General features: G+C 42.5%; 1 protein-coding gene across 12 annotated transcripts in view; it reads left to right on the top strand.

The window, feature by feature from the left end:
• The first annotated feature begins 488 nt into the window (after nt 1–488).
• Nucleotides 489–27,045, top strand: part of PAPLN (papilin, proteoglycan like sulfated glycoprotein) — a 56,515-nt gene continuing 29,958 nt past the window's right edge. For 4 of the 12 annotated variants that reach the window (XM_054197994.1, XM_054197995.1, XM_054197996.1 and 1 more), the window contains exons 1-3: nt 2,666–3,124; nt 7,044–7,095; nt 15,090–15,152. In XM_054197994.1, coding sequence (XP_054053969.1) covers nt 2,937–3,124; nt 7,044–7,095; nt 15,090–15,152 — 303 coding nt within the window. In that variant the 5' untranslated portion in view covers nt 2,666–2,936. Of the gene's footprint in view, nt 938–1,677; nt 1,937–2,665; nt 3,125–3,546; nt 3,790–7,043; nt 7,096–15,089; nt 15,153–27,045 lie in introns of those variants that run through there. The other 8 variants (XM_054198004.1, XM_054198005.1, XM_054197998.1 and 5 more) reach the window with 8 other exon arrangements.

Consider the following 27,045-nt stretch of genomic DNA (forward strand, 5'->3'; position numbering starts at 1 on the left):
TTCTGGAGTATAACAACAGAGAAAGAAGTCTTACTACAGACCTCTGGCCACATAACTGTTGAAATCCCAGTATCACAGCTCCTGTATAGATTCCTTCTTGCCAAAAGCACTTCACTGATGGGATTAGAAGGGATATCTTGTTCAGCAGTATCCATTTACTATGTGTTCACCTCAACTGTTTATTCTTGATGATCACATCTGTGACACCCAGGTGCCATTGCCTCCAGGCTAACCACTGGATAGAGCTAGTGGCAAGAGGCAAATGCCTGTGGTCTTGACTGTACTCACTCCGTAGTGAACTTACCAGGAGACGAGAATGATTTTGAATTGGTGGATTACCTCACTTTCATTAAATGATAGGTGTTGAAAACAATTTCAACATAGGGGTCATGTCCGTTCTCCCAGAGAAAAGGTACACACGCAAAACTTTCTGTGGAACTACAGGGCAAAGGTTTACTTCATATTTGCGTTGTCTTTTTCCTGATAAGGACCGGCCTCAAGTTCAAATCCCAAACTAATAGCTTCTGATTTTGTCATGTCTCTACTAGAACCAGGAAGCATAGGCAGATTTTTGTTTCCTTTTGTTAATAAAAGGAGTTTCATCAATGTTTCCTGTTGCTTAGTTGTGGTAAAAGTCTGGTCACTTCTTGTTTTATTTTAGCATCTCAGGAGGTTATCTATTAAGTATTTATGGGGTTAAAAATTAATCCAGATGTGTTTACGCAGTATCTGCTTTAATGCAGTAGGCACAGCTGTTTTTTGGATGTATCCTGGCTAGATTCCAAACCGAGCAGTCACATTTTCCCTGTCTCTGAACTCCCTTGTAGTTCTAACTATCAACAAGAACACAAGAACCACAAGAACATTACTAAGCTTGGTATTTCCAAAAACATTCACTGAGGGTCCTGCTGCTGTGAGAAGAAATTTTAAGAATCAGGTATTGATAAATTTGCATGGAGTTGTGGGTTTTTGCTTACTGTTTTTGAACCTTTAGGATTGGATTTCATGTCTTTTCTTGCCAATGATACAGGCTAAAAGCTTTAAACTGATCTGAAAGTGTGGTTTATTCATATGAGGCCATGGGTTGTGGCTTTGGTTTGTGGGGGATCAAATATCATGCAGCTTAGGATATAACTGTGACAGCTGGCAGGATGGCAGTAGCCAACGGCCAGTTGAGAGTACAGACGGATAAAGAGAAAGCATATGCTGATGTAACTTGTTTCTGATGGAAAAGGAGGGCCCACAGCTTGTCCCAAGGCCAAAATTTGTTTTCTTACGGGAAAATTTGAATCTAAAGGGCCAAGATGGTAATCTCTGTATTCTTAATTAGGTGTTAACAATGTAACAATGTCCAATTGTTGTCTGTCCTGACAAGGGGAACATAGGAAGCCACGCATCAGCACCACCATTAGGCACTCTTCTGGGGTGTGTCATGTCTTTCAACCTTTGGGGTTCCCCTGCTTCTTGGTGGAGGTGTTGCCTTTTTTTTTTTGGTGTTCCTGTTAGGGTTTGTCCCTGTCTATTATGTCAGAGTTAGCTTGGACAGGAAAGTACAGGATTGCTTTTGGTTGTGGAAAAGGTGTGACTCTTGTTCGAACTCTGTCCCCTTTGGCATGAGTAAGGGTAGGATTTGAGTACTGTGTACCTTTGTGGCCAGTTGCCACACAGGGCTTGACCAGGAGGTGTGAAAAGAACGGTAGTCCTAGAATAAAATTGCCTCTGTGTCACATGGCGCATTTATGAGGCTGCTAGAAACTTCTTTTCAGTTTGGAGCTGTATGTGTCTAGACTTGTCAACAGTTGCCAAGGAAATTATCTCTTTTAATAATTTAAAGCAGTAGCGTGGCCAAGAAGAGAGTAGTGATACCAGTTCTGGGGATTTCATTGCACATCTTGCTGTCTTCCTTGGAAGATTGAGCTCGTGGAGTTACCTGAAGGTAAAAGCTTCAGCTTTCCTTTTGAAAGCAAGGTTCTGTATCTCATGGTTTCAAATGAACCACAGATGAAAAAGGACTCTAACACTGGAAGGCAAACAAAAAGACCAACCCAAACTCAAGACTTTAAAGCTATTCTCATCATCCTGGAGACCTCAATCATAACATTTTTTAAGTAGTGTTGAAATGCTGATAGCTGTTATAATTGCTGGACCAGAATCTATTTTTATAGATCAGTGATATTTGTATTTCAATATTTATTTGTTTTATACTAAGCAGAGGGCAAAATCAGTAGGGGGCGAATTACCTGTTTTCGAGATAAAACAGCAGCAACACGTAAGTTGTTATGCAATGATTTCTCTAGTATTCACATGATTAACGGCACAAGTTTTTCCTTGTAATGCGTCCAGCTAGATTCCTTTTCCCTTAACAGTTTTTCTGTTGCTGAATTGTTCCTTCATGGCATTTTTCAGAGGGTATCTGAATTGCATGGCATTTGTTAGAGGAGAAAAATAGAGAAACCTGAGCTGCCATTGTCTTTGGTTAAATTCAGGTCTGTATCCAAAGCTCTGGTATATTCCGATCTTAGGGACCTGCTGAACTCTGCCCAGAGCCAGATCTAGCTGCAAATTGTATTTAAGTTCAAACTTCCTTTGGTCAAAAGCGTATCTGTGAACTGTGACTCAGGTTTTAGTTTTAAAGTAAATGTTAAGTCAAATAATTTATTTTTAGAGTTAGGAACTTACTGAAAATGAATACTGAAGGGATATGTGGATAACTGTCTCTCTTTTGATATGCTGCCTACAGCTAAAATAAAACTAGTTACAGAGGGCCCCACCCCTGCAATAACTTAAGGCACAGTTTAGAGATAACGTGTGTGCTCACACTCTGGTACAGGAGCTAGAAACAATTCCAAAACGTGCGTGTGTGCATGCTCACAACTCTCGCTTTCCCAAGCAAAAGCGAAACCTCTTGTGAAGAAACTAGGGGCTGAAGGGGTTAAATGAAATACAACTCTCCTTTTCCTGTGCAGCAAGGATTAGTAACCAAACAGAAGCTGGAGAGAAGAGCGCTTAAGAGCCACTGTTTGAACCAGGATAGGAAAGTGGTTTTTGGAACTTGGCTGAAGAGTGGTGTGTGGTGCAAGTGTCTCCAACTTTTGCACTCACCTTTCACAGGTATACCGAGAAGGTAAGAGTTGACTTCGTGTTCTGGGCTGTCTCCTGATCTCTCTACCTGGACATGTATTTTCTATTAGTCTTTTCGATGCTGTTTGTGCTTTTTAAGCTATTTTTTATTTCCCACCATTTTTTGTCCTTCAGTTAAGGGTGCAGGGGAGAGGAGAGACCAGAGTCCTTATGACTGCAGAATTTTATTTCCTAGAAGGGAGGGAAGAAGACACTACGTGTATTTGGTGAACATCACCCTCTTACTCACAGTTAATTACACTGAGACTTAATGTAATCAAAACTGCTGTTCCTGATACTGTGGGTGGGAGGAGCAGCGGGGTGGAAGGGGAAGGTATAATATTGATAGGATGCTGGACAAACATAGCAGAGATGTTGACTGGAGAAACATAATTTTTGCTGGTAGGAATAAAAGCCTGTCCAGGTGCGAAGACTCTTGTACCCCCTCACGGTGCCCCCTGGAGCGCTCAGCTGCATCTGTTCATGTGGTGGCAGGTGCTGAGGGGAGGGAGTGTCTCCTAATCAGTCTTGCATTGCTCTCAGCTGTGTGAGACAGGATCCATTTGGGAGGCTCTTCCCAGCCAAATGATGCTGTCAGAGTCAACGGACCTGTTTGTGAAAGGGGAGGTTTGCAGGACCGGATCTCTCATCCCTGAGGAAATCTGGCGGGTGAGGCAGGCCGAGGCAGCAGCTCCAGGGACCTGTCCTGGCACGGAAGTAGTAATGGGCACATGTAGCAGTGTGGCAGAGCTGTGGATTTGCCTGATGCCCTGGTGTTCCTTGTGGGTGGTTGGGTGGAGGTAGAGGAGCAGTTGATTTAAAAACTTGAGTTTCAAAGCTTTGATGAAGGTAGTGTCAGTCTTGCATGGAGTTCATGGGACTAGGAATAACTGGTGTTAGTAAAGGAGCGTAGGGAGATGGTACGTTTCTTTATGTCTGTCTTTAGAGACCCTAAAGAAGGTTGGAAACACTTATGCTTATTGCTTTTGGAAGTGTCTACACAGCACTTGGGGTTTGTTTTATCCATTCTACATTGCACTTATGAGGGCCCTTCAACAGCTTCTCTGTAAGCTGACTTGCCACTTCAGTGTTTCTCTCCTGGCTTCTTAGAGGTGTGCCGTCCCCTGTAATGGAAGAGCATTTCTCAGTCTCTGTACACAGAGCTGCCATGAAAAACCGCTTTCTGAGATGCAGCACGTCGGTGGGCCAGCGTGCTACGCAGCCACGTGTGTGTTGGACAGGCTCATTGCGGACTTTCAGGACAAATACTTTGCTGTTACAGGGAGCAAAGGGAGGTGTTTGTGATGTGCAACAAAGGTAGGTAGGACCACGTATTTTTGGCATGGCATTACCTTAAACTAATACTCGTTCATGTTAGTAAATGGCAAGATTAACAAAATGCAAACAAATAAGACGTAGAGCAAATTTGCTATCTCTGGAAGTTTTGCTTTTAGCATAATTTCCTGTCCAGTGTGAGATAATTGAGACTTCTTTTTCAAGCACATTTTCAGGTTCTCGCACACTGTGGACCATTCTGACACCTCAGAGGTGTTTGTTTTTAAAATATTTTGCTTCTTGAGTGTAAATGCTTGCTGGCTTCACAGAAATGCTGGGGTTGGGGTAGTTACTCTGTAGCATTTGCATATTCCAAATCTGTTTACTAGTAAACGGTCTACTCCATAGCATTTTCCAAAAAGTGTGTGACAAATGACTTGAGGTGATTTTCAAGAAAGGGTGTAGCTTTTTGTTTGCTGGTCTCTCTCTGTATATGTATATAAAATAGTGTTAAGTATAAAACAAATTAAATTGTCTTAATTTTAAGGGGAAAGTAGCTGTCGTTATGGTACTACAATGCTATAGAGAAATTAGAGAATGGATGATCTCAAATGTTCAATAAGTGCAGTACTTTTTGATGCAGATTCTGTAACTCCGGTTTTGGGTTTGGCGCTCTCTCTCATCCCACTACTTACCAGCTTGGGTAAAAGAGACTGCTGGTAGAGCTCATCTAATCTAGTTGCTTAAGGGATTACTTGTCTCACAAATTAGGCATCAAGATTCAGTTAGAATCTGTGCAAATGGCTGTGCCCTGACTTGCTGTTTAGGAAATGGGAAAGGAGTTATGTTGTTGCAGCTGGTTTTCCTGGTGGTCCTTGACTTTGAGTTAGAGCAAATCTTATTCTAAAGGAACACAGATGTTCTGTTAAAATGGTGAACCTGGTAAAAAAAAAAACAACTCCGATCTTGACTGAGGGTCCCTTCTTCTGAATGCAGTGTAAATAAGGCAAAATACTGTTCTGTGCCTCAGAGCAGGTAGGGCTTAGGCTGCCAGAAGGCTTTCTCTTTGTTTAGATGAGGGCATTAAATGTTAATAAAATGTTAAACATATGCATGTACCTTGCAACTCATCAATACACAGCAAACAAACAGCTTTCTTATAAGAGGATGAGAGCTGCTGTTTTGTATAACAACGGCACCTAGAATACATAGGACACAATTGCGATCATCCTCTTGATTCGTGTTATAGGCTCATCATTAGCTGAGTGAAGGGGCAGATGTTCTAGTGGCATATTGACGCTCAGTGAACTACAGAGGAAATAAGTTGCTTTGCTCTTAGGTCTGTGGGAAGGATTATACAAAACTGATGATAAACCCCTCAGTATACCTCGCATAGCTGCTGAGCCTAGACAGTGATGGATGGTTGCTCTGATCCAGTACAGTCATTTGCAGTTATGCCCAAGGTATGATGGACCTGTCAAAAGAATTTATTTCACTGGAAATAATACTCTGCTGGATACAGTGTCACTCTCTCATTTTTTAACACTCTTGGATCTGAAATGTGATTTGTTGTGGTCCACTCTTGTCTTGGATGATTAATAATAATGGTTACTAGATATCTGAGAATGGACTTTAATATAAAAGGATTTGAGTGGGTACCTACTCATATGCATAGCCTATGTACAAACCGCTTCTTTATGCTTTCTCACACAGTAACAAGCTCGCCTTCTTGACACGCAGTCATGATGTATAGAAAACAAGTACCATCCACAGTTTGTTTATGTCTCTGCCTAGCCCTTAGAGCAGTAATTGGAGGCTCTGGTTTGGGCATCTGTGGGAGAAACCAGCTTCAGAGCAAAGAACCAATTTATTTTTAGATCACACTGTTGTCGTTTTGCTGTGATCACACAGTTGAGCATGTGCTTCCTTTGAGATCTCTCCAGGCACTGCAGTGTGATCGCACCCTCCTAAGATCATTTTTTATGAAGTTAATTTTTAGTGACAGATGAAAGATGCTGGGGCCGGTATCCTTAGAGACTGTAGCCCTAATTCCACTAGCACGTGTTCTGCCTCCTAAGTTTGTTAGTCAGAATTTCTGGATTTTTTTTTTTTCCTTTTGATTTCTTTTAGTTCTCCTCATGTTAGTCATCTTTCCCTTGCAGAGTAGTGTGAGTAAGCCCACTGACTTCTCAGGGGGAACTCCTGCTTCGTACCACTGAAGGTATGTCTGCATCGCAGTCAGTAAGGGTGATTCCTTAGGGAAGAGATGTACCCATACAATGTGGCATGCTTGGCATGTTTATAGATATATATATATAGTTAAAACTGAGTAAGCTTTAAAAAAAAAAACCCAAAAGCTATCTTAGGCTTCAGAAACAATGTAGAGGCAGCGGCAGTCAAAACCCACATGAGGTTCAGGGTAAATACTGTCATGTTTTCCTGTCTATGTTATTAGTCCTCAAGCAAATTTATTTAAAGGTAACACAGGTGCTCCCTATGTGTACTACAAGCATAGGGTTGGATGTAGCGCTAACACCTGCTCAGCGAGCAGATGTAGATCTTGCAAACAGAGGCAGAAAACAATTTGCATTGTTTTAAAATTTCCTTTTGAGATAACACTCATTTTTATTTTTTAACCCCTTGCACAGTGCAGAAGATCGCCATCTTTATATTCAGGATGGAATGAAGTTAAAATTAGAAGTAAGTTTCCAGCATCGAAATCCTTTGCTTTCCTAAAGAAGTCTCCAAAATTTGAATTGGAAGAGATTAGTCTCAGCAGGCTAACATGTTTGTAAACAGCAGCAGTGCTCAGTGATGGGTAATATTCCAGATCAGGCTAAATAACTCACATAAATGAAGCTTGAGCTGTGACAGGACAGTAGTAAATGTGAAAGGTTGTTAGCTATTCCTCTTGAATTATTTTAGTGTTTGGGATATATCCTTGTCATGTATTTTTTGTAGGCAGGGTGTAGCTTCTCGTTGCAATGTTAACTGTCTAAATTAGTCTGTGTGCACTTCTCGTTATCCCTATGTGCTCCCAGATTTAATTAACAGCTAAGCACAGTGAGACTACCAAAATAGAAGGCAGAATCCTATCTTTACTCCTTATAATAAATCTCTGGCTGCAAACCTAATAGTGGAAGGCTGGTTGCAGAAAATTGAATCTCAGCTGATATTAATAGGTAGGTAGAAAGTTGTCCTCATGAAATAGTCTCTCAGCTCCTGTAAAGGGATGGCGTAGTGACCACATTTACTTGGAAGATGTTGCTTCACTGACCTAAACCTTAGATACTTCATTGTGGATTTTGGAGAGTGGGAAAGAAGCAGATCTGCCTCTTCTCCTACCCACTGATAGGGTATGGCATGAGGCCTGACTAGAACTTCTGTGTGTTTCGCAGTCTAATCTTGCTCTTGCACTTGATGATTTTTCACCTACAGTTTTGTGTGATTTCGGTGTTAGGATTAAAACTCTATAACAAAGGCTGGCACAGCTTTCCCAGGTGTGGCTGAACTTGGCATTGCTGTAGAAGTCCTCTGTAAAAGCATTGTCAGTCTGATTCAGCCACAGTAAGCGATGGCCTGGTGCAGATTTATGTGCCTATTATAAATCAGGCTGAAGGCTGAGATGAAAGCCTATTGACAGAGCAGTCTAGAAGATGCTTATATGTTACCACTGCTCAGTTCTCCAGCCAGCTGGTGCTTTGCTGCTGTGCTCATTAGTAAGTTTTTGTAACTTATTTTTCATTTAACAAGGTGATTTTTAAAGTTTTTAAAATTTATCTTTCATAATATGCATAATATGGCTGAAAGTATATCTCATCAGGATTACTTTTTTGATGAGGCTTCTTCAACTCCCAGCATGTATTTAGAGTGAATTAATAAATCTGGATACCAATGGGAAAGATACCTTCGTAAAACTTCTACTCAGACAACTTGTGTCTTGTTTTCCTTTAGTCTCTCTTCTTTCCCACTAAGCCCTTTCAACCAGTCTCTACTTAAACACGTTTATAAACATTTATCCCTTGCTTTGTATATAAATAGCTCTTTAGGAATGCATCTCATTCCGTGGTCAAGGCAAAGGAAATTCAGCATCCTCCTGCTTTAACAGACACATGCACCTTAATTGTCACATCCCGAAGGACATTAGGCCCAGGATTTTCTTTGGCAAAATGTCAAGCAAAAGATGGTTTACTATAGCCAGGGAAGAAAACAGGCATATTAAGAAGTATCTTGAACGTGATATCTTCTGTCTAAAGGGGTGGTTGGTTTCTTGTTCCTCTGGGCTGTGTGATGTGATCTTCATGCTCTCCCAACTCGGCTCCCAGCCTAAGTAAAATAAGGTTTTTCCCTACCCTCAATCCCTGCTCCATGGAGCCACTTTCTCTCCTCGCCTTCATCTCATCGTTTTGCTGTATGTGTATATTTTCCCTTTTTAACTCTTCCACCCAGAAATTAAAAGGTGCTTCTCAGTAGACAAGGCAAACAAAAGCAAGCTGGAACCAAGATATGATGGATGTTTTGAGAGCAAAGCAAAAAATCTTAATGTCTTTAGAAAATGTAATGAGTCTGAAAGCTAAAAGACTGCTCTGAGTCAATGGCTAACAAAATTTATGCCAGTGGATAATTGGGCAACCTATCATTTTTTGTGACTTCTCGCCTCCTTCAACCAAACTTCTAAAAATATAACAACTGAGTGAGATATGATATGTTAAAGGCAGGTGTTAAAGGCGGGGGGAGTTGGGTGTGGAGGAAAAGGGAAGGAAATTCTGAAAAGGTGCGAGTAGCAGGATCACAGTGACAGCTTCTGGTTTAGTGCTCGATGTGCTAAACTTTACAATAAGCAATTTCTGTCTATATTGCAACAGGCAAATATTTATTGCTGGGGTGGCCCACCTATGGCTCACAAGCCATGCAAAGGCAGCTTCTGTGTCAGGGCTACCTCAGATGGGAATAATAGGTCTACATTGGGTAATTCAAATCCCCAGCCAGGAGACGAAATGAGCTGTAAGGACCTGCTGAAGCTAGTATTGCTAGGTGGCTTTGCCGCTTACCTGCATGCCCAGCTAAATCTTGTCTGGCAATAGAGAAGTGGGAATCCTGAAGGGGTCTTTTTATCTTCTGCCTACGAACCACTCCCAAAACAGTCCCTGGCCCACCTATGTTGTATGTGTCTTTGGCCAAAGAATGATTTAGAAACACGTTTCACAGGCAAAAGAAGACTGGTCTGTCTTATGTGCTAAACAGAGAAGAAACGCATAGCACTGGTTGTCTAATTATTGTCAAAAAGAATAGAGAAAAACCCAGACTGATAAATCTGTGAGCAATGGAACTCATGAAACCTGTTTTGTTTTGACTTTGTGATCTGATTCTGTAGTGTCTAAACAGCTTAAGCTCTTGTTTAAGCAAAGCTGAGTTATTTGTAACATCTCTTTCAAGTTTGGATTCCCTTCTATTGAAAAAAAAAAAGTCATCATCTCTCTGAGTTAGAAGTCCAGTACATCTCTTCATCCCGGACCAGTGTCTTTTCCCTCAAACAAAAGTTAAGTTTATGGTTTTGAAACCCTGAAATTAGGCAGCTGATTCAAAGTTATTTTTACATATATATACAGGCAATGTAAGTCTTGTTTCCCTAGGAACATGGATTTTGAGAGGTTTTTCGGAAAAGAGGCCAAGTTTAAGTAAACAATCTTGAACTTTGTTTATGTGTTGGAAGGCAGGATTTGCACACATAAAGTAAATATAGGAGTCATTAAAACTATCCTTGATTCTGAAACATACTCCTGGTCTTAATGAAGATTTGACTGATCTTGCTAAGCCTGCCTGGCCCTGGATAAGAGTTTGTAACTAAAAATATTTTTACAGCAGTTCACTGCTGGCTCCACTATAGAGAAATCTCCAAGGCTGCCCATCTGTCTTTTCTAGACCTTCTATTTGCTAAGGCAAAAGCTTCTTTCCTGAGTGTGTTCAGTGTTAAGCCCTGAAATAAGGGCACTTATCACAGTTTCCAGTTGTGCTGGAGTTTTTGTGTTCTGTCCAGTTATGAAATTCCAGGGGGCCTTTATGGCCCTCTAACTCTCCTGTCCACAGTGCCAGGGAGAAACAGGTGCTGTGGAGGAAGATCAGAAAGGGCACCAGAACATCCTTTCAGAAGTTTCTGAAATTTCCACAAAATATGATTTGATCCATATTGTTTTGGAATAGAAATAAGGGTCCTGAGATGCTAAAAACAGATTCAAGTTTGAACTTCTCTAGTGTTCAGAGGAGCTTGGGTCAGTATCTCTTAGAGAAAACAGCTCTGTAGTTCACATGTGGGCTGACTCTTTTTGACCAAACTTAAAGATGGCTGGAACCAGTCACTACTTCAACCCTTTTATTCTTCTAACCCGAGCAGTTAATGCCAGATGTGGTTGGCTAGACAACTTGAATCTCTTCTGGTGTATGGAATGGAGGTTTCAGCTGGGCGCACCTCTAGTTCTGGTTGAAGATTCTGGTTGTTCCTTATTTACTGCGAACTGATTCTCATAATCCCTCTTGCTGAGATAACTTCATATTTTAACACTATGGCAGGAATTCCTCCATGTGAGCTTTCCAGCAGCTGTTCCATATCTTGAGCATAAAGTCACCATTTCCCCTCAGGCCCTGCTGCTGTTTCTGGGTGGAGGGGGGTGGAGATGCTGTTCTAGCACACAGTGGGAAAAGGGAGCTGGGAGGGTTGAAGAGAATTGAAGAAGGGCAGGAGGCACAGGGAGAAGCAGCTGCTGCTGTTACAAGTGAAAGCACTGCAAAACACTGTCCTTTTCATTCCTTCCCCCGCATACCCAGCCTTCAGTGAGAAAGAATGGCAAACAAGCAGAATAAACATATGCTGCTCTATCCCAGGTCCTACAAGGACTGACAGAGCCGTTAAATCCGGAAACAGAACTTGAACCTTTTTTGAAGGTTTCAGACAGATTCCCCAGTCCCATCTGTGTTGTTTGTGGTTGAAAGTAAGGCAAAAGAGATCAATGCTGAATACTACCTCTGAGGAAGCTTTTAAAATAAGAAATTGTTTGAAGGTCTGAGAATCAGACACACGATTTTTTTTGCAGTGGGGGACTTAATAGGTTACAGAAGGCGCGGTTTTTCCTTCTGACTATCCTTCCTGGAATCTGTTGACTAGTTTAATAGGGCTGGTGGTCTAAAATGGTCTAAACTTTTTAATGCTAAATTTGGGACATATGACAGCAATTCCCATGAAAGCGCAATGGCACAAAAATACAACCAAACACCAGAGCTGTAACCTCTTGCTGCTTTATAGAATCGTGGGTTGGGTGGGACCTTAAAGATCATCTAGTTCCAACCCCCCTGCCATGGGCAGAGACACCTCCCACTAGGTTGCTCAAAGCTCCATCCAGCCTGGCCTCGAACAATTCCGGGGATGGGGCATCCACAGCTTCTCTGGGCAACCTGTGCCAGTCTTTCACCACCCTGACAGTAAAGAATTTCTTCCTAATATCTAACCTAAATCTCCCCTCTTTCAATTTAAAACCATTACCCCTCATCCTATCACTCCACTCCCTGGTAAAGACTCCCTCCCCACCTTTCCTGTAGGCCCCCTTTAGGTGCTGGAAGGCTGCTACAAGGTCTCCCTGGCATCTTCTCTTCTCCAGGCTGAACAACCCCAACTCTCTCAGCCTGTCCTCATAGCAGAGGTTCTCCAGCCCTCTGAGCATCTTTGTGGCCCTCCTCTGGACTCACTCCAACAGGTCCATGTCCTACTTATGTTGGGGGCTCCAGAGCTGCATGCAGTTTTCCAGGTGGGGTCTCACGAGAGCGGAGCAGAGGGGCAGAATCACCTCCCTTGACCTGCTGGCCACACTTCTTTTGATGCGGCCCAGGATGTGGTTAGTTTTCTGGGCTGCAAGGGCACATTGCCAGCTCATGTTGAGCTTCTCATCCACCAACACCCCTAAACCCTTCTCCTCAGGGCCGCTCTCAATCCATTCTCCATCCAGCCAGTATTTGTGCCTGGGATTATCCCAACTCACATGCAGGACCTTTCACTTGGCCTGGTTGAACTTTCATGAGGTTTGCATGGGCCCAACTCTCAAGCCTGTGCAGGCCCCTCTGGATGGCATCCCTTCCCCCCAGCCTGCTGATTGCTCCACACAGCTTGGTGTCGTCAGCAAACTTGCTGAAGGTGCCCTCAATCCCACTGTCCATGTCACCGACAAAGATGTTAAACAGCACCGGTCCCAGTACTGACCCCTGAGGAACACCACTCATAGCTGGTTTCCACTTGGACATCAAGTCATTGACCGCAAGTCTTTGAGTGCGCCCATCCAGCCAATTCATTATCCACCAAGTGGTCCATCCATCAAATCCAATTATCTCAAATTTAGAGACGAGGATTTCATGCAGGATGTCATCCGCCTTCGATGCAGGGGATTGTCCCAAATGTTGGTTGCTGTCTCTAGTTGTCTCCTCACAGAATCTTTTTATCCTATCTGGCTAAAAACCTGCAAGATGCTAACTACTTGGAGAGTGGGAGAACTGCTAGCCCTGGTGAGCTGCTTCTCTAGCCTCTTCTCTGGGAGCCTCATGTGGTTTGGGCCCAGTTCCCCACCTGCCTCTTGGCTCGGAGGCCAGAAGGAGCTGAGTGGGCAGTCCATTAGCAGCAGAACAAGGCTGCTGGAGCAGGGGATATGATGTCCACAGCCATCTCTGTGAACCTGAGAGGTGCCTGGAATGGAAGATGTGAGAGAGGAATGCTGAGGAAGAGATATTTTTTCTCTCTGGGCAGTAGAAGGAGAAGCTGATCAATCTCAAAGATTTATCTCTGTTTGACGCCAATACCATTCAAGGAAGATGCTGCGCTCTCAGTGCTATTTGCTAGTCATGTGAGGATGTTATAAGCTGCTTCAGGAAAGCTTTGCTGTGTGTGTGCATGGAACTTGTAGCAAAAGGTTCTCTCCTGGCTGTCCTTCCCCTTTGAAAGGATTTGGCAGTTGGATAGGGCTATGATACAGATCTAGTCTATGTTTTGCCTGTTTGTCTCTTCAGCATAGAGAATGTACTTGACCTCTTGTGGAAGGCATCTCCAGGTTGTTTTTTCCTTGACTTGAACAGGAAGAGAAGTAGTAGTATGTGTGATAGAGGGTACACAGTCTTCTCTCAGTTTCTTAAGAAGGACTAATCCAAAATGAATGAAAGTCTATTAGTATAAAAAGCTCCTATAGCTTAATTTTCTTATGAATCATACGATTGGCACTCAGTTTATAGGGACAGAAGCTTATAAGTGCTTGTTTTCCCAATTACATTTTCTTGGTTCATTAGTATTTTGCATGTAGAATTTGTTGCAACTGGATTTTCAGCACTTAATAGTTTTTGCATCCGAAAGGAAAAAACATAAAAGAACAAGTTTTTTATCCCCAGCATTGTGAATGTTGGGAGTTTCAAAATCCATGGTATATATGGACTTAGAGAGCCGTAACAAGCTGTGATTCACTGAGGCCTAGCACTGAGAAAAGTGGTTGCCCATCATAAAGCAACCTGAAGTATACAAATGCTAGGTCAAGTAGGTTTCATTTTGGGTATATTTTGTTTCTGATTTGACATTCTCATGCAACAATGATTTTATATCAATATTATCATTGTTAATGGTGATATGCATTCTATATTTTATCTGGATTCAATAGGCCAGGCTAAAGGAGCTATATATGAAATTTTAGTATTAAAACAGATGTTGTTACAATGACTGAGATAAACATTTCTTCCTTGATGCTTTTATGTGCTGTAAAAGGAAGATTTCTCCATCTTTCCTTTTTCCTTTACTTTCCCAAGTTAAAAAGAGGCTTAACCCAGATAAAACTATGCTAGGAATATCTAGTCCACCTCTTCTTTCTGGACTCAATCAACTGGTCGTGAGGTCATGAGAAAATGATCATGAGACACAGGCAGTCTCTGGTGGCTGAAGTGTCCATGGTCACAGCTGTAAACATTGGTGAGTGGTGGTTGGTGTGGGCTTGGTTGTTGCAACTCAAAAGAGGAATGATAAAGTAGCAACAGGCAAGGCACCAGTGAAGTATTGTGGTCCCAAATGTGCATAATGCCCTGATTTTTAGGACCTGTTGTATCCTGTTGTACGCTGCCATACCACTCTGTGTGGCCTGATCTCCGTTCTAGCTCTGCAGAAAGGATATAACTACTGATGGCTGAATCTAGCTATAGCTGTCCATGATGAACTGTAGGATTTTAAACAAACAAGATCACACAAAGACAGCCATGAGTCTTCCCTGAGCCTCACAGGATGAATATAGGGTACAGAAATGTTAACTGTGGAATTTCTTACCTTGGGTTGGTTGAAGTCATTGCAATCTTCAAGTATTTTATCATGTGCATATGTAAAGGGGTGGGAGGGCAGACATGCAACAGCATGCATCTTCCACTGTGCCCGGGGATGGTGTTGTCATAATACCAGAGGAAAGTTCAGGGAAATATTTGCACTCAGTAATTACCTTCTGGCTTTCTGTGCAGGGTAATTTCAGTCTTTGCAGTTGCCTTCATCTATCCAGCGAGTGTAGTAAAACTGATTTTCTTCTCTCACCTTGATTTTAGTTTCCCCTCCATTTTTACTGTATGGTATCTTGGCTTTTCTGCCGTACAAGCAGCAAAGAAGCAAGCAGTTCAGATCAATAGCCTTTCTGTTCCCACAGGCAGAGATGAAGAACTTGTTCCTTCTGCTCCTGCTGGTAATGATGCCACCTTCTGCATTTTCAGTAAGTAAAAGCTCTTCTGAACACTGTTACGAGGAATGAATGATACTTTTGTTAAGGGCTGTCAACATTTGTAACTCAAGTATTTTGCAGAAAGTATTCCTGAAAGAGCTAATGGGTTCAAGTCATCAGGCCTACTGTGGTACATGTTACGAGAAATTTAACACGGCAATTAAATAACAAAATTCTGGTAGTGCCTTTGGCTATAGGGGTTGTTATCTGCAAAGCCGTAATTGCTGTCTCCTGCTTCAAAGTTACAGAGAGTTCTCACTTGAAGTAAAAAGAATGAATCTTTGGTTAGCCACTTCTCTTTTCTTTGGTCTTAGTGGTCTAAGCCGTATGGTTTAGCTTTACTGGGGGAAGTAATCTTTCTGTTAAGCCAATTTGATATTGTCAGAAAAAGACCACAGCTATTAGGAACTGGGACTCCTCTTCCTTTCTGAGAGAGAAGTAGGATCTTTCTGAAGTAAATGCACCTTGAGAACAGTTTCTCTGAGTTCAACTTCAGCTATATTAATAAGTTGGACATCTGAGGTAAAAGGTGTAGAGTAGAGTGGAAGTGCTAGCGAAGGAAGACGTGATATGTTCGTTAGGTGTAAAGGAACAGAGAGGAGGAAAACAAAGAGGTAATTATCACCTGGAGTAAGTGTTTTGTGGGAGTCGTGCGGAATTATAAATATGCCATTAAAATTAATGAGCCCATAACTTTTAATCTCTAGTACGATTATGAATTTCTGTTCCCAGATTCAGCATTTGCAGGTCCTTTCTAGGCTTTCTTTGAAGATCAGGGATGAGAGGCCAGAAATCAAGCAGTTTGTTAGTCATCATAGATTTCCTATCTTACAGCTGGAAATATGCTTAAATGAGATCTTGACATCTCACATCTAATAGAAGATGGTGCTGGGCATTAAAAGAACCAGAATATACTATATTCAGTTCATCTGTTCACCTGTCGATCTCCAACCTGGTCATTTTTTGGAAGGGAAATGACTGAAACACCCTCCAACTGTGAAGGGTGACATTTCTCCGTAGCATTAGACTCTGTCCCCTGCATGCTATCAGTAGCTCCTCTTGAAGCCATGCTGGATGAGGGGAGAAGGTTTTGCTTGGCCACCACTTAATTTTAGTTTTCCTGACATGCTGTATCTGTCCAAGCCATGAGGAAGCAGGAAGAGCCAGCAGCACTCGAGGCACCCTGCTGCAGTAATTCTCCATATTTTTTTTCTGGGAGGGAAGAGAGAAATGGTGTTGGTTTCTTATGGGCCGTTCCTTACCAGATGCTAATGCGAGTAGGCTGAACCATGGAAAGAGACAGTCAGCTTGTGGGAGCTGGACCTGGCCGGACTGATTTGATTGTAGCGATGGCAACTTAAGTTTGTGCTAGATCAGGCTACGCACCAAAAGAGTAGTGGAACTCCCACAGGTGGGACAGCTCTGGAAAAGCAGTGCCTGCATGCCTCTGCTTCACTGCTGCAGAAGAGGAGTGGTAGCCCTGCTACCATACCATAAGTGCAACTTCTGTACTTACGTGGTGGGAGAAAGGAAGGGAAGGAGAGGGCGAGGCTGAAAACTGAGGCAGGGAACATGGCATAGTGGAAAAATAAGTTGGAGAATTGCTTGCTGTTCTACACCATTCCCCACTCCTTTAAGGCTTCATCTGAGACGGCAGGCTTATTGAAAAGTAACTTGAAGCCGTGTCATGTAGCATTGAAATGGTCCCTTCCCTAAGCTGTTCCTTTGTAATTCCCAGTGGTAGAGGTATAAGAGATTGTCAGGTGGTACGGTGCATTTCCCCACACTGAAGGAGAAACACTTCCTTTAATGTATAGTTGCAAATATCTAAGAAATTGAGTTTAAATATTAGATCCAGAGCAGCTGGAATGTTTCTATTTTGGTATCAAATGAGCTGCAATGGGTAGAAAGGTGGGTCACCTCCAGGTACACAGTGAATAATGTACACCCCAGGAAGAAGAAGGTGGTGGTGGGAGAACTAAAAGCAGCAGAAAAGGCACAGACTAGCATGTGTGGATTTTATTCCAGTATTCCAGAATGAACTGCTTACTTCTGAGATCCATCCTGTCCACCAACGCAAACAACGATTGCTTCTTGGATACCTTTTGTCCCAGAAGCAGGAAAGCATGAATTCACAAACACACAGACTGATAGTGCTAATGGGAGTACAGCTATAAACCTGTGAACTGCAAGCTTACACAAGGATGGAGAAGATGGGTCTACAGGGATTCATGTCTGCTTGTGATTAAAGGGTGTAGATTGATGCCTGCTGTTTTTCATCTTTTCTACTTTTGGAGTGGAGTAGCTGAACTTGTTTTTACTTTATTGATTGTTAGACTAGGGAAAGCAGCAGGCAGCATAAGGGCAGAAATGTTGACAGGGTTGAGACTTTAAGAGCAGCTGAGGCTATTGCCTACATCTTCTCTCTGCTTGCAGTCTGAGAGTGGCTGGTTTATCTACCAGATATGGCAGGCAGCATGAGGATCAAGAGAGGGACTCCTGCTTGTCAAAGACACTGGCTGCTGAGAATTTCCTGACCAGTGCTCCATCCTTGTTGGGACCAACTAGACTCTTCTTCCCTTTTTCCCTGCTAGAATATGGAGAGGGTCTTACCATACAGTACCTGCGGTGTCTGTCCCTTTTCAAAAGGCTTTGAAGGATCTGGAAAAGGAAGTCACCCATTACTTGTAGCTCCTTTATTGTTTGCACTGTGGTAGTAGAATCATAGCATCATAGAATGATTTGGGCTGGGAGCAACCTTGGTCCCCTCACTATGAAAAAGACATTGAGGTGCTGGAGCAGGCCCAGGGAAGGGCAGCAAAGCTGGTGAGAATAAGTCTTATGAGGAGCGGCTGAGGGAGCTGGGGTTGTTTAGCCTGGAGAAAAGGAGGCTGAGGGGAGACCTTATCGCTCTCTACAACTACCTGAAAGGAGGCTGTAGAGAGGTGGGGACTGGTCTCTTCTCCCAGGTAACAGGCGATAGGACAAGAAGAAACAGCCTCAAGTTGCACCGGGGGAGGTTTAGACTGGATATTAGGAAAAATTTTTTACCCTGAAAGGGGTATTAAGCATTGGAACAGGGTGCCCAGGGAAGTGGTTGAGTCACCGTCCGTGGAGGTATTTAGAAGACGGGTAGGCATAGTGCTTAGAGATATGGTTTAGTGATGGTTTTTGTCAGAGTTAGGTTGATGGTTGGACTAGATGATCTGCCTTCCAACGTAGGCAATTCTATGATTCTATGATCATCTAGTTCCAAACCCCCTGCCATGGGCAGGGACACCTCCCACTAGACCAGGTTGCCCAAAGCTCCATCCAGCCTGGCCTTGAACAATTCCAGGCATGGGGCATCCACAGCTCCTCTGGGCAGTCTGTTTCAGTGTCTCACCACCCTGACAGTAAAGAATTTCTTCCTATTATCTAATCTAAATCTACCCGCTTCCAGTTTAAAAACATTACCCCTCTTCTATCACTACATTCCCTGGTGAAGATTCCCTTCCCATCTTTCCTGTAGACCCTCTTTAAATACTGAAAGACTGTAGTACTAGAAGCTACAGCTGGATGGACACGAGGAGTTGTGTTTAGGGGCTATACAAAGAGAAAACAAAGATGTCTCTTCATCATGTATATGGATGTGTCTCCATCTTATACCCTAGCTGTTAACGCAGAACTGAGACAGAAGCATCTAGTGCAATTTTCAGGCCATCCTGTCATTGCTTCTAGGAAGGTTGTGAACAGTGGCAATAATGGAAAAAAAAACAGGTTCAAGTGTTTTTTGTCATGATTCCTCCTGTGTTTTCAGAGAAGGATGAAATGATGTAAAACTGCCTGAGCTCTGTCCATTAGTGCTACTGCTGACAGAATGGTGCTTCTGGTGACTTAGAGAAAATAAATTTGGAAGGTTTTCCATGTGAACATCTCTTCTATTATTGTTGCATGCATGCATTTGGCATGATTGTTTGTGTGTATCATATACTTTGGGGTTGCTTTATGTTTAGTTCATCAGGTTCAGCATTCATCAAGTTTCTCTCTGCCTCATTTTCTTTTTTACAAGTGTGATTTCATGTTGGCAAATTTTTGCATCTGGAATTCCTTCTTTCCAGATCGGAAACGTCTTATCTGCCCATACCATGGGATTATTTCAAGGAAAAACTGATCATCAGAGGAAGAGTTTTGTTTAATCTTTTATGATCTCTAGACATTAGCTGATAGACTGTGCCCAATGCTTACATTTGCTTCCAGGTTGTACTGCAGGTGTGCTGAAAATAAAGGCTGGTCTGAAGCTTGGCTGAAAATCACATTCAGATACATTTCATCTGGACAGTATTGCTTTCTATGGGTCTGCATTTCTAGGTTAAAGTGCTGGTTTTAATTTCTTCTAAAAAGCATAATTATTGTTTAAACACTGTTAATCTATTGAATAAACTTCTAAACCCCTTAACCAGATCTGACAGGAAGGGCAGAAGGTGCAGAAGAATCTCAAATTTAAGGTCATACAGAAACAGTGAAAACTGCTGTGAGGAGGGAGAAAGAGAAGGAGATCTTATTAATGCTACTATTGAGGGAAAGGTAGAAAAAGCGCATAAGAATAATCGTACTGGGTAGGACCGGTTCATATTGCACTATATCCTATCTCCAGCTATGTCACAAACACATGTATAGAAAAAAAACTGTAAAAAGATTGGTAAGTAAGTACAATTTCCCCCAGTATGCTTCTAGTCTCTGGTAATAATTTATGAACCTTTTGAGCTGGAGAGGTCTCTGGTTCTCTTCCCTGAATTTGGTCAGCGCCACCTTGAAGCCATGTAGACTTCTAGCATCAGAGCATTTCTATCATAACATGGAGATCCTGCTCTTTAGTGGTAAAGATCAGCTCATGTGTAATGGTTGTATTTGTTAGGATAGGATTTGTGTTTTCTCCCATGCATCACTTAAGTTACCTGCATGAAATTTCAACTGTCATTTTAGTGGCAAGTCACTTATACTATACTGTACTTCCATTGTTCTTTGCAGCCTCTCCCTGGTTCTTCATTGTCCTTTATTACCCTGAATTACCCCTATTGGCTGCTTTTGTTACTTCTGTGCTTTTGGTGTAGCTTATAAAAGAGTTGATCAGTTCAGGTTCCTTGCAGAATCCTGCTGCTAATGTCAGTTCTTGCAGTAGATGGAGATTTCACTCCTTCCTTTGTTTTTGTCTTTGGGCCACCTGCTCATCATCCATTCAAGGACTTTCCTTCTGGCTTCTTATCTTCTTTCAAAGCTTTAGGTGAAGGATTTTGAGCTTTTTGGAAATCTGAGTGTATCTGACAAGTTACCCTTGTTGACTTGTTTGTGAATCTCTCAAAGAACTGCAGTAGTCTTAAGGATTTGCCTTTAAAAAAGCCTTGTTGACTTTTTCGCACGTAGACTGTATTTATGCAGGTGCCTGCTAATTCTGTTCTTTGTTATCATTTCTATTAATTTATCAGTAGACGTCAGCTTTATGCTATGTTGGGTGTATGGTTCCTTGGGCTCCCCTGGGATCCTTTTGTAAACTCGTGTCAGACTTTCCACTTTCCAATAATCAGATGCCGAAGTGGTTTTAGCCGGGAGGCTTGTCTGCTAGTATGTAACAGTTTATCCATTTCAACCTTGAGTTCCTGTTAGGTCCCTTGGATAAACAGCTTCTGGTGACTTCATACTGTGTGTTTTGTCCACTTTTCCAAACAAGTTTGGGGTCATAAAGTTTTCTCACAATTCCCCTCTTTGTGGAGTTTTCTGAATGTCCCCAGTTTCTTCCACAAGGATTCCAAGAATTAATTTGACTTCTCCGTGATGGCTGTATCTCTGTAGAAAACTCTTTTTTGTACCCTAGTCAGCTCCAGGCCACCCGGTGTTTCTGGGAGGCTTTCTGTTTCTGAAAAGTAACTTATCTGCTCTGCCCACTAGCCAGGAAGCCAGCAGGTACCTCTTTCTGCAGCGGGTGAGGCACGCGCAGCATCCTGCGCGGCTGACAGGAAAGCGAGGGATGTGGAAGGGACCAGGTATGTGATGGGACAGCCCATAAAGAGGTAGAAGGGTGAGGAGTGTTAGGGGAAGGTGAACACAGGGAACACGGAAAAGAGTTGGGAACAATGAGGGAGTGGGTTAAGTGATGTAGGGAGAACCCGAAGTGTTCTGGGGAGTTGAAGATTTAAGGGAAATGATGGATTGTAGTGGATTTGTTAGAGGGGATATGCTAACAAGCCATGGCTAGGGTGATAGAAGGGAATGAAAGGAGATATACACAGTGAGTGTAAAAACCACAAGCCATTAAAACTAATGACGCCTTGGTTTTTTTTCTCCTCTTTGTGAAGCAGTTTGTCTTAATAAGATACTCTCCTCTTCTGTACCATTTTGTATTTCGCTTCCTGCTGTCACCATCTTGTTCACTTTCATTCTTGTTTTTCTTTTCGCTCAAATGCAACTCTTTGATTGCTTATTCATTATTCATAAAAATGGTACTTGGCATTCTTCACCTTCAAAGCTCATTGCAAGCCTGCTGTGTCTGAGCCAAGATCAAGGGTTAAGAGAGAATTATAAAAAATGCTTTGCTGCTGTGGGTCTGATTAATTCACTTATTTTTTGTTGCATTTTCAGCTAATAGCATAGCTTGTTGCAGATGGATTTATCTTGAAAATGCATCTATTGGAATAGTAGCATCTATCTACATTATAAATATGTGATATACACTGAATGTTTTCCATCCCCCTTTCAATTCAGTGTGAGTGGTGAATGCCACGTGTCTTGCAGGGCTTAGCTATATGGAAACATTAGAGGTGATCATCATTGTAGTACTGGGTAGGTGTTCTGGATATAGAAAGGAGAAGGAAATGGTTCACCTCCTGAAAAGCACATGGTCTAAGAATACACTCCACGTGGGTGCCCTGACAGCACCACTAGGCTTTACTGTCCCTGGCTGGCCTCAGCCCATCCTGCCCACAGCCCAGAACCCCATTGCAGCCCTCCAGGGCTGTCAGCCCCTGCCCCAGGGATGCTGCAGCAGGGCTGGTCTCCATCGCCCCACAGCCCTGCCTTGCCCAGCCATGGGCTCTGATGAGCCAGGCCCACCTGCGGTCTCATGGCCTGGCCTGGCTTTGGCCGGAGGTGCCCAATTCCCAAGGCTGGGACTGTCCCCCAGCCTCCCTGCTCCCTGGCTCGCACTGCCACCCTGGGAGAGCCCCTGCTACTGGCCTCCAGCCCACAGGGAGCAGCCAGCCCTCAGGGAACCTTGCCAGTTTTCTTTTTTTCTTTGGCCCCCCTCCTTTATTAACTTTTCTCTAAGCAATTAACTTTTCTCTAAGCAATTATAATTCAAGCTTAGCAAAGCTGCATTTTTGACTGGGGCCTTCTTACTTGCCAAGACTTTGTCAATGAAACCATTACTGAATAAATGACTGTGGTGATCGCTCTCTTCTGTAAAGTGTTTGGTTTTCACCCTTCTTTCATACATGTTTCATCAATGGGGCTACATTTCAGGGGTGTGTCAAAATAAACATTAACCTTATTTCAGAAACTGCAAACCCCAGAACGCAGATATTTATTAAATAAAAGGATGTAGTGTTATCTGAGAAATACTAAGACAGGTTAGAGAGAAAGTCTGAATTTTACTCCAGTTTTAAGCCACGGAAATGCTGCATAAAATAACAGTGATACCTGGGGAACCAGCCTCACTTTACAATTGACAACAACGTCTGTTTTCAGTGGGTAACAATTGTACAGGGCTTTGTAGTCAACTTCCAATGTCAAGGATTTTCCACTATGTCCTCAGTATTGAGGCACTGAGATTGTATCAGATCTGAATGAATTCTAGCAACTATGTGATGCAGCTCAAGAAATCACAGTAAAAAAATTTCAGTGTCCAAAAAGATGCTTCAGTTGTAGCTCAATGGACCAAAGCTATGTGACCTGCTGAGCTAAAAGCAAGCACTAGCATTGTCCAAAACCTCTCAGGCATAGCCTGGATGTCAGCAACCCTGTGCTTTGAGGAGCGACTGTTGGAGTGGTGTAACATGATGTTTTGTTGTTGCTTGTCAGTCTGGAAAGGCAGTGCAAAGAATCACGGAATAATTCAGGTTGACTATCTCTAGGCCCTCAAAGGTGCCCAAGGGGCCAGGGAAACACTAGGGGTAAGAACTTGTCTGGGATTTTGGTTATTTGGACCTGTGACTGCAGACCTTCACGGCTCACTTTGGACTGTGTAATAAATTGACGTTTGCTTTGATAGCTTGCCAGTATTTGAGTTGCAATTGAGTTGCAACAAGGCATTAGGAAATCATTCATGCTGAATTGCTAGTGTACATTTGGTTATATGAACTTTGTGGATCACTGCATGCCTGCAATGCATCCCTCTGGGAAGCACAGTTGTCTTCCCATGCATAGTTTCCTATGCATCTTATCAGACCGACTGAGAAGTATTTCAAGGACCCTTTTAAAAGTGTTCTTACATACTGCCAACATTTTCTGACTTTCTGAGTCAAGTCCCATTCATAACGCCTCTTCCGGTGCATGTTTCATATACAAAAATAAATATTACATGGCATATATTATGCTACCTAGGACCCTTTTCCAGAATTCTTTTGTTTGTGTCTGATGCATACTGGAATTGTCCTTAAAGATGAAGTCTGGAGCTCTAGTGACTTGGAGGCACAGATTTTTTTATTTGCTGGTTATATCAGATAGAGTCGGCCTGATAACAGCAGATGCTGCAACTACATCAGCAATGCATCTATCTAGGAATTGATGAAAGCAATACAGTGTTCATAAAAATGAAATCACTGGCCTTCTAAACCTTTATACCGCAGCAGTCTGTTTACCAGTGAGCACTGAGAGCATGCGGTGCAAGGGTCACGTGCATCATCAATATCCCCAGAAGGTATGCATTTCTGCTGTCTGAACAGGCAATCAAACTGGACAGAACGGTTGGGCATTAACCGACTGTCCTTTCTGGAGTTTTTAGAAGTCAAGTAAGATGGTTGTACGCTTTCTCTTGCTTTTCCTGAAACATTAAAATACATACTTAACGCAGATAATGGAACTGTGTTCTTGTATGCATGTTAGGCTGAAGTGAGGGAGGAATGGAACCAAATGAATTAGTAACTTTAGAATAAAAAACAGTGACGTTTTTTAGTGGTAGATTTTTAATTTAGGGGTCCAAGACAGACTGGGATTTAGTTGTCCTGGCTGACAACAGATTTCAGAGTGCGAAGAAAGCAGGAGGGGGCTTTTGGAACAGAAACTAGCTAACAGCATCTAAAAACATCTTGTTATCAGATTATGTGATAATAGATTTCTTATTTATTATAAACATGCAGCTTTGTATTTGCCTGTACACGCACGCATGCAGTTATCAAAGTAATGAGGGCTGTGCGCAGGTTTCTGAATGTGGGAGTTGGGCCCCTATTAAGATGTTTCTCCAACGCTATACAGCTTTGGGAGAATTCTTCCTGCTGGTGCTCCTTTTGGGGTGTACATAAATGGAGTGATACTGAGAAAATTATTGTTCCTGCACTCGGTGGATGCATAAGCTTTAAAACAAAGAGTCCCTGCAGATTTTACTCTCTATAGAAGGAATAAAGAATGCTACCTCTCTAGGAGAGAGATTGGAATATTTATCAGGTTGGTGTGTGTGTCAGGGAAGGGCTTTCTATTCTAATTGCCTTCCAGTAATCTGACTTTCAAATGCTCTTCCTTTGGATTTTTATCTACATGTTTTTTTCTGCCTTGTGCTGACTGAAAGGTCCCTTGTTTCCAGAGTGAGCTAGTACTGCTCCTAAATCAGTCAGTTGATAGAGAGGAATAAAACTGCAGAGAAACAGAGCGGTAGCGTGTTTCATTCTCTTGAGAGTAAGGGAGGAGAGATTACAGGAGGAGGAATTAGCTGCCTGAAAGGAAAACCTGGGAAAATAAGATGCCTTGCTGAAAGCTGAAACTCTATTGACAGGATTACTCCTGGAAAGGCAAATGAGAATGCAGAAGACAAACACTGAGCTCAATATCTGGAATGGGAGAATGGGAAAAAGGTTTGGCAAGGGGTCAGGGAGATGTTGACTTGGCAGAGAGAAAGTATGTAGAAGTGGCTGTAACCTGGGTACTGCCATTAAGTGAGCAGTGTGAAGGCAAACAGACTTGGTCTGAACCAGAAAACTTGTCCTGAAGGATTTTACTTGCAGAGGTATGAGAAAGAATTGCACAAAACTTTTGCGAAGGAAATTGAATAGCAGGGGCCAAGAAGAAAGTGCTTCAATTTACAGCAATATAGGTAATAGGCAGGAAGAATTTGGGGTGACTTTGCAGCTAGATAGTTGTGGGTAATTTGGTAGCAAATGCATAAATGGTAAAATGATTGACTGCGTTGCTCTGTCAGCAGCAGGGAATTATTCCTTAAGAGGGTGAGAGAAAGAGAGAAACAAGACTGTAACTCAAGGACATATGGTCAGGCAGGGAGTATGTGTAGAAAATTACAAAAACTGTTTAAATGACAAGTGAGGATTAACCCATGCATCTTGTCTGAGTCGGTTTCACTAGATAATTTATTAGGCTAGCTCCTATTTCTAGCAGAGACCTGGATGTCTTATATAAAAGCAGTTATCACTTAACTGAAGTGAAAATTATGTTCTTGAAGTAAGGAGCTTATGCCTTCTCTGTAGGCCTTGGAAAGTGACCTGGGTGGGTGGAAATTGTGAGCCAAGTGGGGTTAATATCCCTGCTATGGTGAAATTCTCCATTTCTAGGATGTTCCTCTGCTCCAGCAGAAAGCCCTTATGATGGCATTTACTAGTTGGGTGATCGTCGGGGAGTAGCTTACCTGAGGGACAACAGGAAGGAATGGAAATGGAGCACAAGCAGGGAAACACCAGAGGATGGGAATGTGGGGTGCCATGTTCAAGTCAAAAGAGGCTGTGTGAAACTGGAGGATGGATTGGGACCCAGACCCAGGGATTATGTAGATTTGGTGGGATACTGTGTGTGTGGAAGGGAATTAGACTACATCTCAATAACTTTTTACCTTTTGTTTCTCTGCCTGCCCACTCTTCACTACCCCAAATGTCTAAGTGCCCAAACGGTATGCATTACCTTCTCAGCTGTGTAATACATACATAAACTGCCCTACAGGTGCAGATGCACAGCAAACCCTGTTTTTACAGTCTCAGTCCCTGTGTAACCCTGCATTTACCTTCTTTTCCCAAACACAATTAATCCTTTTGCATCTTGCAATTGTCCTTTTTTTTTCAGGATATTGCTATTCTTCCTGCTAAACCCCCATGTCCTGCTGTATGTGGATCCTACCTGCTGCAGTAGGCCTTTTTTTCCTGAAAATACGATATTTCATGTGCTTCTAAGACAATGTGTTTTGGTTCATTCCACTGCATTTGTAACAACGTGTCTATGTTATCATGCTTATTTCTCCTAGTGTCAGCATCCATTCGGACTTTCTAAACACATAATTAATTAAGGCTGTAGCTAATGGTGGCTCAGACCTTGACCTCATCATAAGATACAGTTAGGTACGGGGAAAAATGGTCCACAAACGGAATTTTGTTGCAGTAAGAGGTGTGTTGCAGGGGTTTCCTTACTCTTTCCTTTATTTCTCTTAAGTATCTGGCTTGGAGCCAAGGATTTGGGATTAAGTGCCTCTATCGATCTGGTGTGGAGTGACAGCACTCATAGTCCCTGAAGTAATGATTTGCCTTTGTTGCCTAGCTGAGAGGGAGATGTTATCCTCTTTCAAATGGTTATTCAAAAGTGCTGAGATTCTATGAATAGACAAACAGTAACAGTTTAAGGGATATAAAGCTGGATGTGCTATATGGCTTCAGGAAGCTAATACTCTTAGATATTAGAGGCTTGATGTTTCTGATGTATTATT

This window comes from Rissa tridactyla, chromosome 4 (assembly GCF_028500815.1).
Source record: "Rissa tridactyla isolate bRisTri1 chromosome 4, bRisTri1.patW.cur.20221130, whole genome shotgun sequence".
In the NCBI taxonomy this organism is placed as follows: Eukaryota; Metazoa; Chordata; class Aves; order Charadriiformes; family Laridae; genus Rissa; species Rissa tridactyla.